An 18,726-nucleotide genomic window follows, 5' to 3' on the forward strand; every position below is an offset into this window, starting at 1 on the left:
TTAAAGAAAAATCCACAATGTTTTCCAGTGGCTGCACTAATTTACAATCTCACCAACAGTGAACAAGTGTTCTGTTCTCCACATCCTTGCCTCTTATCTTTTTTTTATTATTATTATTGTCTAAAGTTTTACAAATGTCTCATTTTTCCCCATTTAACACCCCATCCCCAGTCATTCCCACCCTGGGCAAGCCCCCACCACCTCAATGTCTATGTCCATTGGTTATGCTAATATGCATGCATACAAGTCATTTGGTTGCTCTCTAACCTTCCCTCCCCTTCTATTCTTGTTCATTAAATTATGTCCATCATTATATCCCACATATGAGTGAGATCATGGGATATTTATCTTTCTCTGACTAGCTTATTTTGCTTAGCATAATGTTCTCCAGTTCCATCCATGTTATTGCAAATGTTAAAAGTGCCTTGCTTTTTATAGCGGCATAGTATTTATTCCATTGTGTAGATGTACCACCGTTTTTTAATCCACTTATCTGCTGATGGGAACTTAGGCTGTTTCTAAATCTTAGCTATGGTAAATTGTGCTACTATGAACATAGGGGTGCATATGTCCTTTTCTGATTGGTGTTTCTGGTTTTGGGGGATATAGTCCTAGGAGTGGGATTACTGGGTCAAATGGGAGTACCATTTTAACTTTTTGAAAAAACTTCCACAGTGGCTGTACCAGCCTGCTTTCCCACAGGAAGGCTCCTTCTTCTCCATATCCTTGCCAGTACTTGTTGATGATAGGCATTCTGAAAGGTGTGACATGGTATCTCGTTGTTTTGATTTGCATTTCTCAGATGATTAGTGTCTTTTGGCCTTCTGTATGTCCTCTTTCAAAAAGTGTCTATTTACATCCTTTGACTATTTTTTACTGGATCGTTTATCTTCCTTTTATTAAGTTGTATGAGTTCTCTGTAAATTTTGGAGATTAAGCCCTATCGGAAATATTATTGGCAAATATGTTTTCCCATGGCCTCTTATCTTCTTAATAGCCATTTTAAGAGGTGTGAGGTGATATCTCACTGTGGTTTTTATTTGTATTTATCTGATGATCAGTGATGATGATCACCTTTTCATTTACTATTGGCCATTTGGATGTCTTCTTTGGGAAAATGTCTACAGTTCCTCTACCCATTTTTTTTTTTTATTAGATGGACCTGTTGCCATTATTGCTCTTGCATTGTATAAGTTTCTTATACATTTTGAATATAAGCCCTTTATCAGATATATGATTTGTAAATATTTTCTTTCATTCCACAGGTTGACTCTTCATTTTGTTGATAGTTTCCTTTGCTGTGCAGAAGATTTTTAATTTTATATAATCCCACTTATTGTCTTTATTTTTGGTGTCAAATCCAAGAAATCATTGCTGAGACTCACAGCAAGGAGCTTACTTACCCCCCTTGTATTTCCTCCTAAAAACTTTATGACTTTTAAATTTTACATTTAAGTATTTAATTCATTTTGAGTTGATTTTTATGTATGGTATAAGATAGGAAACCAGTTACATCCTGTTGCATGTGGCTGGCCAGTTTTCCCAACACTATTTACTGAAGAGACTATCCTTTCTCAAGTACTTTCTTCATTGTGAATTAATTAGTCACATATGCATGGGTTTATTTCTAATCTGGGCTTTCATTCTGTTCAGTTGATCTTTTTTTCTTCTTCTTTTTGTTTTGTTAATCTTCACTGGGAGACTTTCCCATTGCTTTTTGAGAGACGGGGGGAGGGGAAAGAAGAGAGAGCAAAAAGCAATGATGTGAGAGAGCCCACATCAATCAATTGCATCCCACATGCACCCCAAACAGAGTGGGGAGCCTGCAACCCAGGTATGTGCCCTTGACCAGAATCGAACTTGTGACCCTTCGGTTCTCAGGCTGACGTGCTAACCACTTAGCCACACTGGCCAGTGCTGTGCCTGTTTTTATGTCAATACCATCTGTTCTGATTACTGCAGCTTTGTAATACAGTTTGCAATCAGGATGTGTAATGCCTCCAACTTTGTTCTTTCTTCTCAAAATTGCTTTGGCTCTTCAAAGTCTTTTGTGATTTCATATGAATTTTAGGATTGTTTTCCTATTTCTGTAAAAAATGCCTTTGGAATTTTGATTAGGGGTTGCACTAAATCGGTAGGTCACTTTTGAATCTGATTCACATTTAAACAACCAAAATGATCCCTGTGGAACCACTCCACCTAAGAAATGGTGGACTATAAACCAAAACAACAAAGGTGGGACGTTTGATGAGTGGTTTGCAGTATTCTAATGTAGAAGGTGGTGGCATTCAGAGGAAAGGTATACTCGCATGTTTCATGAGTGCCAATTTTCATAAACGAAAGTATCTCCACTGACACTAAAGCCTTTAGCTAAATTGCCAAAAGGTCTTTCACACTGTAATTGTTTTATGGTGGTTAAAATGCCCAAGCAGCTTTATAACTGCCTTAGCGAACAAATGCTGTTGAAACCTGCTTCAGCTTCAAACCAGCTGTGAGGTGACAATGGCTGATGCCACGGGAGTGCCAAAGACAAAAAAGAGAAGTGGCGCCCTCAGCAGAGCGCTGCCCACGGGAAGGTGGGTAGGTGAAGCACAGCCCTCCCTCGGCATCCCCACATTTGTCTCTCCGCACCATGGCCCTAACCAGAAGATGAGGGGATGGGGAAAGGGTAGAAGCAAACACAAAGACACAACATTACAAGTAGACAATGAGAAAACTGAGTCCCAACAGATATTTAGAAACGTCTATTTTCTAGGCGTGGGATCTCCTTTACAGGGATTGTTACCAAAAATACCAGAAAGGAATTATGTTCATTTTCTAGACTTATTTACATCTGGCTTGCATGCATCCTCCCACCTGCATGGATGCCTAAAAACATTTTTATAGAAAGCTATAGATATATATCAAGGGAAAGCATTAAATTAATGAGCATCCAGTTTGTAGCTTTAGGTTTCTCATCAGTGAGAAGTAAATCTCCTGCTTTCATTAGGACCATCACACCACACACTGAGTGCCGGGATATCTGAACTCCACACAGCTGGTCCCTGAATTCCAATAACAGAACTAAGAGTAAGTCCTTATTTTCACATATGTGAAGGACAAGATCATAAACACACTAAACCTCTACAATTCCCCACTGGCCGAATTTTGAATGCCAGAAATACTGTCTTTGGCGTTCACATGGCTAGTGGAGGAAGGGATGCTGGGAAGGTATGGGGGCCACTCTGTGAAAAATGTCACGTGCCAGTGTCTGGACTTGGGGCCATATCTCATACATGACAAAGAATGATTCAACCTTTCAACTGGATGAAGTGATGTCCCTGAGCAGACGTGGCAATATGAAGGAGAGGGCGCTTCACATTACCTTAAAAGCATATGTAACACCTGAGTTACATCTAATAGGCATGAAGAGACTGTGACCTGAACTGCTGTGGGAAATCTACGGATGGGTTTATCCATCTGTCCTTTCAAAAACCACTGCAAGTGTCTGCAAGAGGGACTGCAATGGAGTTGGGGAGGATGGGACATGGGGTCAATGCATATGTAGATTTCACAGGATGAGAACTCTCTGGAGGTGGAGATGCATTAAGGAAAAGGGAAGTTAAGCATAACAACAAGGTTCTTACTTAAGACTACAAGGCAGGCGGTGGTGGGACTATGAGGAAAGACAAAAAGTACAGGAGAGTGGGCTGGAGAGAAGCAGGTTTGGGAACAGGGTGCGGAGACAGCAACAAATTCTGCTCTGGGAGGGAGAGAGGCAGGACACATTGGAAATGCCACCACTGCAGTGGGGATGCTCATGGTCAGGGAGGCAATAAAAACATCTTCACTCAGCTGTGTTTTTATAAGTGCTTTTTGCAACATAAGAGTCCACAAAGTTCAGAAACAGTGACACTTTGACCAAAAAAAAAAAAAAAAAAAAAAAAAAAAAGTGGTAAAGACTTTTATCAACTCTAGACCTCAGTTTTATTTTTAAAAAACATATTTTATTGATTTTTTACAGATGAAGGGAGAGGGAGAGAGAGTTAGAAGCATGGATCAGAGAGAAACATCAATCATCTGCCTTCTGCATACTCCCTACTGGGGATGTGTTTGCAACCAAGGTCCATTGCCTTGTCAGGAATTGAACCTGGGACCCTTGAGTCCGCAGGCTGACGTTTTATCCACTGAGCCAAACCAGTCAGAGCCTCAGTTTTATTTTTTTAAATAACTTTCATTTTTCAATTATAAAAGATAAAAATATGAATAAATTGGCAACAAATAAGTATCTATCATCACAACAATGGAATCTAAAAAGAAACCATATTCACTCATAGATGCAGAGAACACTCTGAGGATGGCCAGATGGCAGGGCGTTGGGGGACGGCTGGAAGAGGTGAAGGGATTAAGTACAAATTGGCAGCTATAGGGTAGTCAGGGGGAGGAAAAGCAGGCCTCGGTTTTCATACTGGGAAAAGTAACCAGGTGGAACTAGAGTCTTCCTAATGTAACACAGAAAAACCAGGCCAAACTTCACACCTTTTCATTCTAATAAAAACGGGAAGCTGACTTACCTTTTAAAAGCTTATATTAATTTAAAATATATTTTGAAACTGGAAATCCCTATTCTTTATCAAAAGTGTGTTTTAAAATTCAGAAGCTCAATATAATGTTCAAAGAATACCTGTCATTAATCTATTTGGGATTAACTCATATGCACTTTTAACCTAGAAACTAAATGTAATTCAATTGCATGTATCATCACAGGAAATGTTTTGCTGATTTAAATGGTTTCCAGTCTGTTCTGGTATGTATGATTACAGATTTGTTTACAACTCCTTCTTTCCTCGTCCTTTTCCATTCTTAGATTTGAGAGAATTTTTTTTTCCTCTTCAGAAATAACTTTGTTGCTCCTTCTCTTTCTCCCCCACCCAAGCTCCTGCCCCCTCCCCCAACACTTTTTTTTTTTTTATCATATAAAATTAGTAATGACTGCAGAAATCAAGGCTTTGGCAGAATGAATTCCTTTCAGATTAGATAAATGGGTTAAATTAAAAAAAGAAAGTTCCAACTGACTAGGGCCGTGGTCGGCAAACGGCGGCTCCCGAGCCACATATAGCTCTTTGGCCCCTTGAGTGTGGCTCTTCCACACACACACAAAAAAAGGGCCTGGACGAGTCTATTTTGAAGTGGCATTAGAAGAAGTTTAAGTTTAAAAAATTTGGCTCTTAAAATAAATTTCAATTGTTGATATTTGGCTCTGTTGACTAATGAGTTTGCTGACCAATGGCATATCCCAATGGAGATGGCTTCTTCCAACAAGACAATGGGCCATGCCACGGTGCTGGTTTTGTGCAGGAGTGGTTTCAAGAACATAAGGGAGACTTTACCTTGCTTAGGTGGCCCCACAAACATCAGATCTCAATCCAATTGAACATTTGTGGGACGAAGTTAAAAGAGCCATTAGGTAGTTGGTTCCACAACCATCAAATATCACAGAACTGAACAGTGCTATTCATCAGGCATGGTGTCAGATTCCTCGTATCACCTTTCAACATCTCGTGGAGTCAATGTCAAGAAGAATCGCCACAGTACTGAAGGCTAAAGGCGGCCCAACGAAGTACTGATGGGGTTGTCATAATAATCTGGCCACTCAGTGTATATTTTCTATAACATAATATTGTTCAAGGTATATCTCCTATTACCATTTACTAAACTAATGTAAATTAAACTCTATTTTTGAGATAATATTGAGATTTTAATATTCACTATTACCACCTAAAACCATGGAAATCCCTTATTGGACTGTCATATTTAATTACCTAGCTTAATTTTACAAAATTGTGTTTACCTTCAATCTGCCTTGAAAATATCAACTGGCTAAATTCCAAGAATCAACACATTAACAAGATGTTATTACAAGTTAATGATATTCTTCAAATTTACCATCAAATAAGTATATTTTCATGTAATTTTTTGGATAATTTAATAGTTTTTCTCTTAGGATATTAAGTGAATATTCAAGTATTTATATGATATTTGACCCGTCTGCATTACTAATACCATAGCTGCCCATCCAAAGGCAAATACTTCATTAATTTAATTCTAATTTCTTAGTTATGTTATTCAACTTGGTGAAATAGATTTGATATAAGATAAATATAAAAATATCAAGGACAAATGTTAAGTAGCTTACTTGATTTTTTTTATGGCATTATACAGCAATAACTAAATATAGTAAGACAGTAGCAAATGAAAATATCCAAAAGTTTTTCTAGAATTTCAACTGAGGCAACTTTTTTCTCTCTAACACTAAACTTGCACCATCTGTACAAAATTCATAGTTTTCAGATAAATATTTCTCATTGAGACAATATTTATTAATTATGACAATAAAGTTTAATATGTCTCATATGTTGTTCCTTCCAACTCTATAAATTCAACAAAACCCATTATCTATCCTCAAGGTCTTAAATATTGCACGTTAAGTAAATTATTAAAGCATTTATTTGTGAAATGGTTGGAACTATGTCAATAATGCCGGAAATTTCACAGCCTTGATTTATGTTTTTTAAAAGTTGTTTTCTAATCTCAATAGATATGTTTTGCAACAATCAGGACTAGAACATTAAATGCCATATTCACATAAAAGTAGTATTTTTAAAATCTTAATACCTACTTTAAGTCAGAAAATTATTTTAAATTTAAATTTAAGAATATCCTTACTAACAATTGGTCTGCTCAGTTTTTCTATTTCTTCATGATTTAGTCTTGGTAACTTGTATGTTTCTAGGAATTTATCCATTTCTTCTAGGTTTACTATTTTGTTGGCATATAATTGTTCATAAACGTCTCTTATAATCCTTTGTACTTTTGTGGTATCAGTTATGTCTCCTCTTTCATTTCTAATTTGATTTATTTGAGTCCTCTCTTATTTTCTTGGGGAGTCTCTCTATAGGTTTGTCTACTTTTGTTTATCTTGGTTTCATTTATCTTTTCTATTTTTTTTTTAAATCTTATTTCTGCTCTTTGTTATTTCCTTCCTTCCACTAACTTTGGGCTTCCTTTTCTCATTTTTCTTTTTTCCTTCTCATTCCTTAAGGTACAAAGTTAGGTCATTCATACTTATATTTTTTGTTGAAGTAAGTTGTGCTCTAGTTTAGAAATAAAAATTATTTGTTTTAGGTTTGTATTCCTGTATACTATCAAAAGATGTGCTGGGCTGCAGTTTATTACTGATATTTCCTTTTTTTCTTCTAAGATTCAGAATATCACGTTTATGATACCTAAAAGGATAAAATGTATCCAAATGGGGGCTATGTCATCCATTACCACCAAGATCCAGGCTGGATAAACAGATAGGCAGTGAGTGCTTCAAAGGTAAACCTGACTACAGCCTACAAAATTAGCTTGAACTAAAGAGCTTACATTGAAATTTATATATTAATTCTATCACTTTGCACAGTTGCCATTACCTTATTCACTGACTGATAAGGAAGACTTTCAATATCTTATCGACCGGGAGAGCCATTCCAGTACAAAGAGCTAAAGAGTAGTCCTGGTTGTACCAATCACACTAAATAGCTCTCATTTTCCTCTAAATTGTCCTTTTAAGACCACTGATATTTTCCACCCTGAAATATGCCTACTGGAACCAAGTGATTCTAATAGTAATTTAGAAGTAAAAATAACCCAAAAAAGGAGATTTCCATACAGCACAATCTAAAAAGGGAAAATCATGATGAAGAGCTTTCCACAGTAATGTTGCTAAATTTAAACCATGTTGTTCCCTGAATATTTACCTATCAGGCACCATCACTACTACCATCATCATACCACTTACTGGTTATGTAAGAGCAAAATAGTTGCCCTGCATCATTAAAGCATAAATAAACTTAAACTCTCCGTCATATCATGCCATTCTCTCCCCTGAGAAAAAAATCCAAATTCTCCAACCACACTCACAAGAACTCCAGATCTGGGTTCTTTTGGCCAGTTCCTCCTTACACCTTACAGCTAACAGCTTACAAGCCACTTCCTCAGATTTCCCCCTGCCTATCCAACCTCAGCTCTGCACCACCTTTTCTCACAGCACCTTATTCGTTTCCATCACTGTTTTTTCACAATGTGCAGTTAAACATGTATTCACATGACTATTTACTGTTTATAGACAATTAGTTCCATGCAGGCATGTTTTCTTAACTGTAGTATATCTAATAGCTAGCATGATGCCTGGCCATAGAAAGAGCTAGCTAGACAAATATTTGGTGAGTAAATGAACAAATGAATAAATTGCTAAATACCCTATGGCAGTGGTCGGCAAACGGGCTCGCAAGCCACACGTGGCTCTTTGATCCCTTGAGTATGGCTCTTCCACAAAATACCATGGCCTGGGCGAGTCTATTTTGAAGTGGCATTAGAAGAAGTTTAAAATATTTGGCTCTCAAAAGAAATTTCAATCGTTGTACTGTTGATATTTGGCTCTGTTGACTAATGAGTTTGCCGACCACTGCCCTATGTATGTGTAATAGAAATGTCAAAAGTAAAACAGGACTTAAGGATTCTGTCTTTTAAAACACATTATGTAATAGGAGAAGTATCTTTGAGCAAATATATATACAACTAAAGATTATACACAACAGTACACAACAGTACACAACAGTAGCACATACTTGCCATCTTCCTCTAACTTAGCTAGGACACTCACATGCATGGAAAACTAAGAGGTCCCCTTTCCCAACTGCCACTACAAGCAGCAAAGGGGTACTCCCTGTTTTGCCCCAGACTGTGGGACAGAGGAAATAATTATGGCAGAGGGAGGAAACAACACAGTCACAGGCCAACGGTTAAAATTCTAGTAACGGTAACCACATCCTTTTATCTAGCTCTCACTTTTGTAACTCCAATAAAAAATGACCCTTTCATTACCAATATCAGAACTTTCAGAACTGACAAACCACTCTTGATAAGGTCACTCTGATGGGAAATGGGTGAACAAGAAAAATACAAGAAAAACAATCCAGCAGAGATTGGGAAGGGCCCAGAGCCACGGACTCACAAAGAGCAGGTGCCTAAAGGTACAGAGAAAGGGAATCTGGGGTGAAGTCAACAACATAAATGAAAAAGCCACGTGAGCTAACAACTGAGGCAATTAAGGACAAGCAAAGGGGCCAGATGTCTTGATGGAATAAGAAGTGTAAAAACATGTGGAATGAACTGGAGATTATGGTCATTTTCAAGGATCAATGGGAAAAGTCGAATGAAAGGAGCAGTCACTGTTAAAGCACTTTATGAACCTTGGATGCCAATGTACGTCTAAACAGGGATTGGGAAGAAAAAGAGATTGGCCTGCCCAGGCACTGAATCACTGAAATATGCAGGAGAGTGAACTGTAGGTCAGGGATGTCAGGAGTAGGGTTAGGGCAGCTAAAGTTAATAATGTAGAGTTAAAAAGAAAAGATTGAACTGGAAACAGAATAAGATTATTTCTAAAATCCACGAATGGGAAAAGATATATATATATATATATACACACACACACACACACACACATACATATATACATACACATACACACACACACACACACACACACATATATATGACTGAAAAGAATATATTGATAAAGATTCAGTTAAAGTGAGGCAGTAGGAAGAGCATCTGAAGAAAAAATTAAATAGATAAGAGATTGTGTCAAGGGGGCCAACAGAGAAGGTGACAGCTGAAGTGACAGGGCAAAACTGCTCAGAAATAGGAATCTGAGAGGGAACTGTGGGGAGGGATATGTGACTAAGATGCTAGGTTCAGGTAGGATGGAATACTAGGTTTGAGGCCCTCAATCTATAGGCATCAAGTTGAATAAGATGCATGAGGGAAATGCAACGGGGTGTTTGATGGGTTCACAATAAATATCTCTGGTCTACTCATCTCCCTTGGTCATGGTTAACTGCCCTAGACTGGGCCTATCAGATTCTCTTCCTTGAAAGTTTAAAACCTTTAAAAGAGATAGAAGGTATTTGGAGCCAAGTCACTTTATAACACCCTTGAAAGAATATCCATGTTTACTCCTGTTGATACTCTAGTTTGAGAAAAGCCTAGTCAACTTTTCCCCAAATTATTAAAGGATAATTTTCCCAAACTATCCTTTAATAATTTTTCCATTTTTACTTTTTTTCTTTTTAAGCTAGAATCATTGGTGTTTCCTATCACCAAAGTACCTTATCTGATTCAACATGGATTCTGCCTAGAGCCAACTCTCATTTTCTAAATGAGGAAACTGAGGTCCTGAGAATATATTTTTCCCAAGTTACAAAATGCGAAAGGGTTAAGACCAAAACCCAATTTGCCTTACTACTAATAATGTGGGTGATACTTTTAAACACAGATTTAGAAAGACAACTACCAAAAGATTTATAATCTACAAGACTTCAGGTAAAATGTAGGTAAAGATATGAAACATAACAGCTAAACTGAGCAGATGGAGGTGAGTACTAAGAAAGAATTGCCAATGATCTACCAATAGAACCTAATTTTGATATTCTATCATAATAGGAAGCCTGAACAAAGATTTATATAAAAATTTACGAAAAATATCTGAAACTATTTTATTAATATAAAACCTGAGATTTAAAAAGGTAAATATAATAAAAAGGTACAGAGTCAGAGGAAGGAAAGATTAATGTCAACACAGAGAAAAAAATTATAATGACCACATCTATAATACAGAATATTTTTGGCACTTATCCCATGCTTTAAAACATCTGTTTTGGTGTCCTGCACCAAATATTTTTGGATTATAAAATGCTTCTCATATTTCCTTGTCTTTTTTTAATTCTGTTGCTATTTCACCTCCTCGATTTCTCAGAATCTCTGTAAGCTGATTTCCTTTGTTTTTCCTACAAAGTGTCCTTCCCTTCTCAAAATTTTTACTTTATTCCCCCTTCCCTAGCAAAAAATCTTGCCACTAAATATTCATCTTTCCTTTCCTGTTTCCTTGGTGCTTGATACTTCTTGTCTAAACATCACTCATTAATATAAGACTATATTAATTGGTACATTATAGCAAACTCTTCCAAGGAACTGCTTCAGAAACAATCACAGGAGCTTTTTAAATAAAAACATTAACAAAAATGATCTGTTTCTAAGACTGAGTATAAATACCACATGTTCTTCTATGAAACCATTCATTCCTCTCTGAACAGTAAAAATGAGAATCAAGTCTCTTATTTGTTCCAGATGGTCCAAACCCACGATGATAAATGTGTACAACCAGTGACCCATATGAAATACTTCAGGTAAATATAATTGTTTTCTAGAAAAGGAAACTATATTATACATTAAAAATTTTATTTAATTAAAAGGAAAACAGTCATAAACCTAACAGGTAGAATATGTCAACCAAAATGGAAACTGAGATTTTGTCCCACTTATATATCAGAGAACATATAAAATAATCCTAAAAATTAACACTTTATTGACTTGAAATTTATAAGAAGACATATGTGTATAGACTTCTTTCAGCACTTAGCTCTATGTACTTCCAATCTTTCTAAAAATTACACAAATTCAATTTCACATACACATAGATTACATGAAAATACCCCCTACTCTATAGAAGAAAAAAAAAATCTTGATGTTGTTTATACCAAGATTTAACAAAAAAACACTCTTAAGAATATCTTTTAACTTTCAACCACAACTACTCTAAATTGACATATGCTAGCTTCACTATAACCTAAAGCAGAAATCTTTAGGTTGTAGTGAAAATCTTGCCACTAAATATTCATCTTTCCTTTCCTGTTTCCTTGGTGCTTGATACTTCTTGGGCAGGAGGCTTTTCTCAACCCACACCCAGAGGACATGTGTCAAATCTGGAGGATTTTCGGTTGTCACAACATTGGTGGCAGTTGGTGGTGGCTTGGGACTGATGTGCTACGAACATCTAGTGGATCAAGGGATGCTGCTAAATATTATACAATGCACAGGACAGCCCTTCACAACCAAAAATTATCCAGTCTCAAATGGTTGAGAAACACTGTCCTACAGAGAAATAAAATGGAAAGGACAAGGAATAACAAGGAATCACCATGAGGCACTGTCTGCTGAGCTCTTCCTGGCGGTGCAGGAGCCACCACCTACCTTGGATGCCTGTGGCGTGGATATCACGTGGACCGTGCTGGGTTTGACTCCATTAGCTTTGACTCGTTTATAGAGAGCAAATCTACTTTTCCTCCGGCCTCTGTCTCCACTAGGTAAAGCACCATTGTACCTGTAAACGAAGATGAAAGAGTTCACTTATTCAAAAATTATTTTTAAAGTTTTAAGAAGAAAAGTTAGATGGAATCCAAGGGAAAAGACAAGAATGGTCATGAAGAACTGCCCATTAAACACCCCACAAAAGGAAAGGGCAGCAAAACAGACATCAGCTGTAATGAAATTCAAATCACTTCCAGAAACTTAATTTAGGAGTGATGTACAATGTAATTATAGGTTTTCTATCCTATAAAGTCAGACTCTTCAAATCTTTTTGTAAGGAGACAGAGTATAAATAAGAAAGATAAGCCTACAGAGACAATATTAGTGCTGGCTCAATTCAGCCAGCATCGTTGAATGGACCCCAGAGAAACACTCAAGAAATATTTCTAAATGAACTAGTTAGAAAATAGCATACTAATTAAACCTCACCTCTCACTCCCAAAACATGTTAATGTCTGTAAGATCTTTATTTGTAAGAAGACCAAATTTAGTTACTTGCATTCTTGTATGTTCTAAATTCTCTACCCTCATTCCCATTTCTATTTGAACCTTATGCTATCAGGTTAGCCAAGAAATAGCTTGCAAAAATTAAACATAAAATATGACTCTACCAGAAGATGGGCCATAAAGTAATCCAAAGTAAAAAAAAGATTGTGTTTTAGTCCACAAACTATCCAGTAACTTTAAAAGTCACTGGGAAAATATCTGATATCCTTAAACAGTTTTCCTATATTAACTAGAGGCCTGGTACATTGAGGTAGTTTCCCTCAGCCCAGCCTGCACTCTCTCATAGTCTGGGAGGTCCTACTGATGGCCTAGGCCCGCTTCTGCAGGAGGTGACCAGGAGTTCAATCAGGGGATGATGCCAGCTGGTGTGGCCCTGCCCCACCTCCCCATCACCCCACCCCCACCACTGCTGGTTGGTGCTACCTGCGCTCCCATCCTCATCCCCTCTCTCTACCCTTGGCTGGCCTGGCGCTGCCTGCTCATCAGCCTCACCCCTGCTGATTGGTTGTTCAGCAGTTCAGTTGATTTGCATATTATGCTTTTATTATATAGGATACCTTAAGATAATACCAGTGTTTACTCTTCCTCTCCCTTCCTCTGAAATCAATGAAAATATATTTTTTAAAAAGACAACAGCCAACACAATAACTGTCCAGTGTGAGTAAATAAAAATACATACATACATACATACATACATACACACACACACATACATACATACATACATAAATAAATAAATAAATAAATAAATATAAATGCAGGATTGCAGGCAGCTTTCTGTTTTCAACAGTATTCTCTAACTCTAAATTAACTGCCCCTCATGTGTTCCAATCACTGTCTCAAGTTGCCACACTGATATGATGATTCTCTACCTCTCTCTTGGAAATTCTTTTTAAGAAGAGAATCCAAAGAAGGTCATATTTACATGAATAAATATGACAGCTCCAAGGTTCCTTCCAAACCACAAAGGCAGGGACAGCACATCTGGTGGCCTGCCTCTGTCTTAACTCTTTTGCCTTTGCCATTGTCCACTCACACCCAGAAGAAGGGTATGGTGGCCAGTATGGCAGAGGGGGGATATGGGGTCCACTGAGAACAGTAAAGGTTGAAATCAAGTGGTTTTGTATGTATGTTTTACAATTGGGTAGCTAAAGTATGACAATAGATCTTGATTTTCACCAGAAGTTATTCCTGCTGTATTTTAATATTACCATTTCCATCACAAAAGAAAGTCAGCTATATAAAAGTCTCTAGAATACAGAGATAATTTATTTCAAGTCTGTTCATATCCTTTTTCTGATGCAAGATCAGAATAGCATACATTATTTTTAAAACATATGTGTGATTAGTAGAATGAACATATCCATGAGTAAACAACCATTAAAAACCCACTTTAATATTTTTTCGTATCACTTAAATCAAGATGAACATTCTGTATTAAGAGGAAAGTATGAATCAATTACAGCCAGGACTCTAAATAAAACAGAAGAAATTTTCACCACTGTAGCCTAGAGGCAACTGGTACCAGATCTGGTCAGATTTCACAAACACACACACACACACACACACACACACACACACACGACTCTACCAGAAGATTGCCCATAAAGTGATCGAAAGTAAAAAAAGATGAGTTTTAATCCTCAAACTGTCCAATAACTTTAAAAGTCACCAGGAAAATATCTGATGTCCTTAAGCATATTTCCTATATTAACTAGATCCTTGGCTCTCTGATGCATCTTCCTCTCAACTATCATCTGGTCAAAAGAATCTAACCTAGTAAGAGTATGGCACACACATTTTAGGGATCTACTCGCATCAACACTATCCCTTCACTGCCCAAGGTGAGCCCTAACACCTGTGAATGAAATGGACGGGTCAGCACTCTCCGCCCTGCCTTGGCTAGAAGCCGACATCTGGCCCAAGCTGGTCAATGACATCCTTATCCTGGAAAATACAAAAATGAGACAGGCAACCTGCCCTCTGTGTGGATGGCTAGAGCTATAAAATGTAAGCAGGGGTCTGTGGGGATGTCACAATCTTTATGTCCACGACGAAGCAGAGGAAGTGAAGGATGAAGCAGGTGAACAGACAAGTAGCAAATAGAGATGAAGAGAGAGGATCCTCAAAGGCTTCCATTGGCCCAGATACACTCTAACCCTTGTTCATGAAATTCTTTTTAGTTCCAGCTAACTCAAGTGGATTCTGCTACTTACAAGTCGTACCTATTATAAAGGGAAAAAACAAAAACCAGAAATGTCAACCTTAACCTACGCAGAGATATTTTAACCGATGCAGATGATATTGCAGGTTAAGTGATATGCCCGTCTACTTATACTGACTACTTAATACAATTAGATCAGTGAAAAATCTTATTGGAAGTAACTAAGATAGCAGTGAAAATCCGAGTTAAGATGAGACAAGTTTCTAATTAGGTTAAGCGACATGGTCATTCATTTTTATAATGCCAAATAGTAGGGCTACAGCAATGAACACTGAATTATACTTGTTGAATCTTCAATCCACTACTGCTTGATCTTTGCCTCCAAATCTGAAAGAGCATCTGGTCATGTGTCATGCATCTACCATTCCATCTGACTGTCTCCCTGAATACACCAATGGCTCTCTCATCAAGGAATACAGTGTGGTAAATCAAAGATAAGTAATTCCCATTACTTATCCCACTGAGAAGTGAGTCTAAGCCCCCTCCTTAAACCAGGGCTGGCCATAATGACTTGTTTTCCACCAGGATGGGGAGGAAGTAAAGGTCGGAGACTTCCAAAGCCAGGTCTGGAAAAACTTGCAGTTTCTGCCTGGGTCTCCTGGGAGCTATGAGCTGCCATGGAAGAAACCTAGGACCGCCATGCTGAGAAGGGCATGCATGGGCATTCCAGTTGGAAGCCCCAGCTGCGCCCAGCCACCCAACTACCCTAAGGTACCAGTTGTGCGCATGAAGCCATCTTGGACCCACTAGACTAGCCATTCCATCAGCTGACTTCCACCAAGTGACATCAGTTGACACCATGTGGGACAGAAGAATTGCCCAGCTGAATATTGTCCAAATTCCTTACCCAGAGAATCAATAAATAAAATTGTTGTTGTTTCAAGCCACTCAGCTTGGCGTAGCTGGTTACACAGTAATAGATGTCTGGAACAAGCCCAACCCTTCAGCACAGTATCCCTCTCCCTGCTTCAGTCTCTCCTTCAGTCCCTGACCTAATTCAAGTGAAGCACTGTCTCTGCCCGAACACTATCACAGAGTCTTCCCTCCCACTTCCAGCCTTCCCACTGTTGCAGCCGCTTCCGGCTGCCTGCCCTCAGCCCTCACAGCCACTGCGGCTTGGTCCAGGAAGGACGTTTTGCTGTCCTGTCTAATTAGCATATTATGCTTTTATTATTATACATTATTATAGGTCATTGAACTGCATGCTCGCTGAGTTTTCTATTTCTCTGCATTCCCCCTTCACTCTGCATGGTACCTTAAAACTGAGGAAAAGCTCAATAAAACAGTCACCATATTTGTATGGAAATGATAGTGGTATAAGGATCAAGACAGGAATTCTAGCTCCAATGCTTTTCCTAGCTAGTGCTGCAAGCTTACCTTAAGTGGGCCTCAGTTTCCTCAGCTACAAAGATAAACACAAACTTACAAATTCAGTTTTAAAGAGAGATTCCAAAACCTCTTGTAAACATTTCCATTCAAATTGGACACAGAAGGCGTTTCATCCAACTAATTATCTGCATCCAGTGCAAGAAAGGTGAAGGCTGCGGTTGTTATTTTAACTACTGGCTACAGTTCCAAAAGACTCTCACATCCTTGTGGCAGTTGATATGTGACCAGTATACCTCCAGATTGCCTTGCTCTTATCTCACGGTTTTCTAGTTTCCCCATACAAAATATTTCCCAAGGTGAAATATAAAAAACTTGTTTTATATCAGGAACATAGTACTACCCCTATGCTCAAGATTTTAAGCTGTTCTTCTGCACAAGGATTTATACCCCTCATCCCCACCCACACTCATCCAGCCCCCTGCTGCACAAGGTAAAGTGTGAAGGCAAGAGGGAGACTGTATCCTGGCTCTGCGTCTAATCTCATGTGTGACTTTGCACAAGTCCCTGAACTACTCAGAACCTCTTTCCATCCCCATAGAGTCAGAAGGCATAACATTCTACCATTTGGATTCAGGAGCAGTGTATTGTTAGAGATGAGGGCAAAGCTATCTAGCTCAGGAGAGACCTGGAGGCTGATCCCAGTCTCAACAGCACCACAGCTGCCCTGACCCCTGGGCAATCACTGGTCTTTCTTATTTAGAATCTATAGACTCAGGAGGGTCACATTTCCCTACTTGCTTCTTCCTCCCGAAGGCCAACAAAGGAACATGCTCTCTAATCTACCTAAAAAAAAAATAAATTGTTTATGAAAAGAATATTATCCAATAGTTAGCCATTTGCTCCTTTGAAGTTTTCTCCATTTCAAATTGGTACTATCACCAAATCGCACAAGATCTAGTTTTTCTTTACTGTATTGAAGCTTTGATTTTTGAGCATTGCTAGCGGGCCAACAGCTTTTTTCATTGAATACTTGGAGGTACGCAATGAGTCAGGAATATGAAAGGCTATTTCTGTTACTCTTAAAACATGTAAGACTACTTCTTTTATTCTGCCGTTGGCTCCAACAGTCCAAAACACTTCTGATTAAGTATTTATTAATATCATATGAATGCTTTGTGTCAAAGAATCTACTTTTTACCTTATGGGCAAAAATTATTTTTTAAATATTACCCTGCAGTAATTTTTAATTCCTAAAAAAAGGGAAAATATCACATGAAGGGAAAAGCCCAAGAAATGAATCTGATACAGTACAAGATTTGTACAAGTCAAGAACAACTAGGTCAAGATTTATCAGATCTTATTTTTGAGTTAGTAGTACTATCTTACTCCATACTTCTTTACACATTTTATCAATTATAAATGTGAAAAAAATAAGTCCCACATATTCCTTTTCCATCTGTGCTTTCCACTTTAACCTGTGCTTACTTTAGCCTCTTATCACCTAAATTAAAATGGTCAGGTGTATATACTGAATGTTGTAGATTGAACTACTGGTCCCAACTCTACTCCTCACTGAAGACTTGCCCCCTTAGCCATGACTTAATCTTTACAGTTAATTTCCCTGCCCTGGACTTTGGGTGGGGCCTTGTGAGTTGCTTTGCCCAGTAGGATGTTAACAAATGTGGTCCAAACAGGGCCTTGAAATGTGCTTGGCAGTTGGGATTATCCTCTGCCTGGCACCTGTGCCACAGCCATAGAAAAATGTGTCCCAGCCAGCCTGCCAAGGAGGGTAAGAGGCACGTGGAGGAGGCCCAAACCACTTCACTGCAGCGGGAAGCAAAAACACTAAAGCAGACAGACACATCAACCAACCCACAGATTCATGAGAATAAATGATTATTGTTTTAAGTCATTGAATCTGGAGATGATTTGTTACACAGCATCATATGACAAAAATTAAATGATACCCTGCATTTCAAAAGCAAATTAACTTAAGAGACTTCCTCAGTACCCAAAGACTTGGGGCTAAAGACATACATACAGTATCAAATATATACCCATCAAAATATTATATAGAAGACTACTATTTCATTCTAAAGGAAGAAGTCTAAAATTAGAGATAATTTCAAATGTGTCTCTTTTTAAATTGGCTATGAGAAAATAGGATTTGCAAAAGAAATTGTATACTTCTTCAAAGAGGGAAGTGAAATATAAAGTTTCACATTGCATTTTTCCCGTTCAATAAATCATTATGCCAATTAAAATTTGTCATCCCTCAAATCTATATAATGTATGTGAAAAGGTCTTATTCTCCAAAAACCAAATTTAGACATAAAAGAATTAGGATAAAATTAGTAAATATTTGGTAAAGCATTGATTCTAAACAACTTCTACTACAGTAAGAGGCCTCTAAAAAGTGAGCATCTCAGAGG

At 37.9% G+C, this 18,726-nt stretch overlaps 1 protein-coding gene across 2 annotated transcripts in view; it reads right to left on the reverse strand.

Annotated features, from left to right (window-relative positions):
- Positions 1-18,726, reverse strand: part of PELI2 (pellino E3 ubiquitin protein ligase family member 2) — a 145,418-nt gene that overhangs the window by 84,241 nt on the left and 42,451 nt on the right. For both annotated transcript variants that reach the window (XM_084893908.1, XM_084893907.1), the window contains exon 2: positions 12,118-12,247. In XM_084893908.1, the coding sequence (XP_084750034.1) occupies positions 12,118-12,247 (130 nt within the window). The remainder of the gene's footprint in view (positions 1-12,117; positions 12,248-18,726) is intronic.

Source organism: Pipistrellus hanaki (assembly GCF_964339955.1).
Source record: "Pipistrellus hanaki genome assembly, chromosome: 1".
NCBI classification, from domain to species: domain Eukaryota; kingdom Metazoa; phylum Chordata; class Mammalia; order Chiroptera; family Vespertilionidae; genus Pipistrellus; species Pipistrellus hanaki.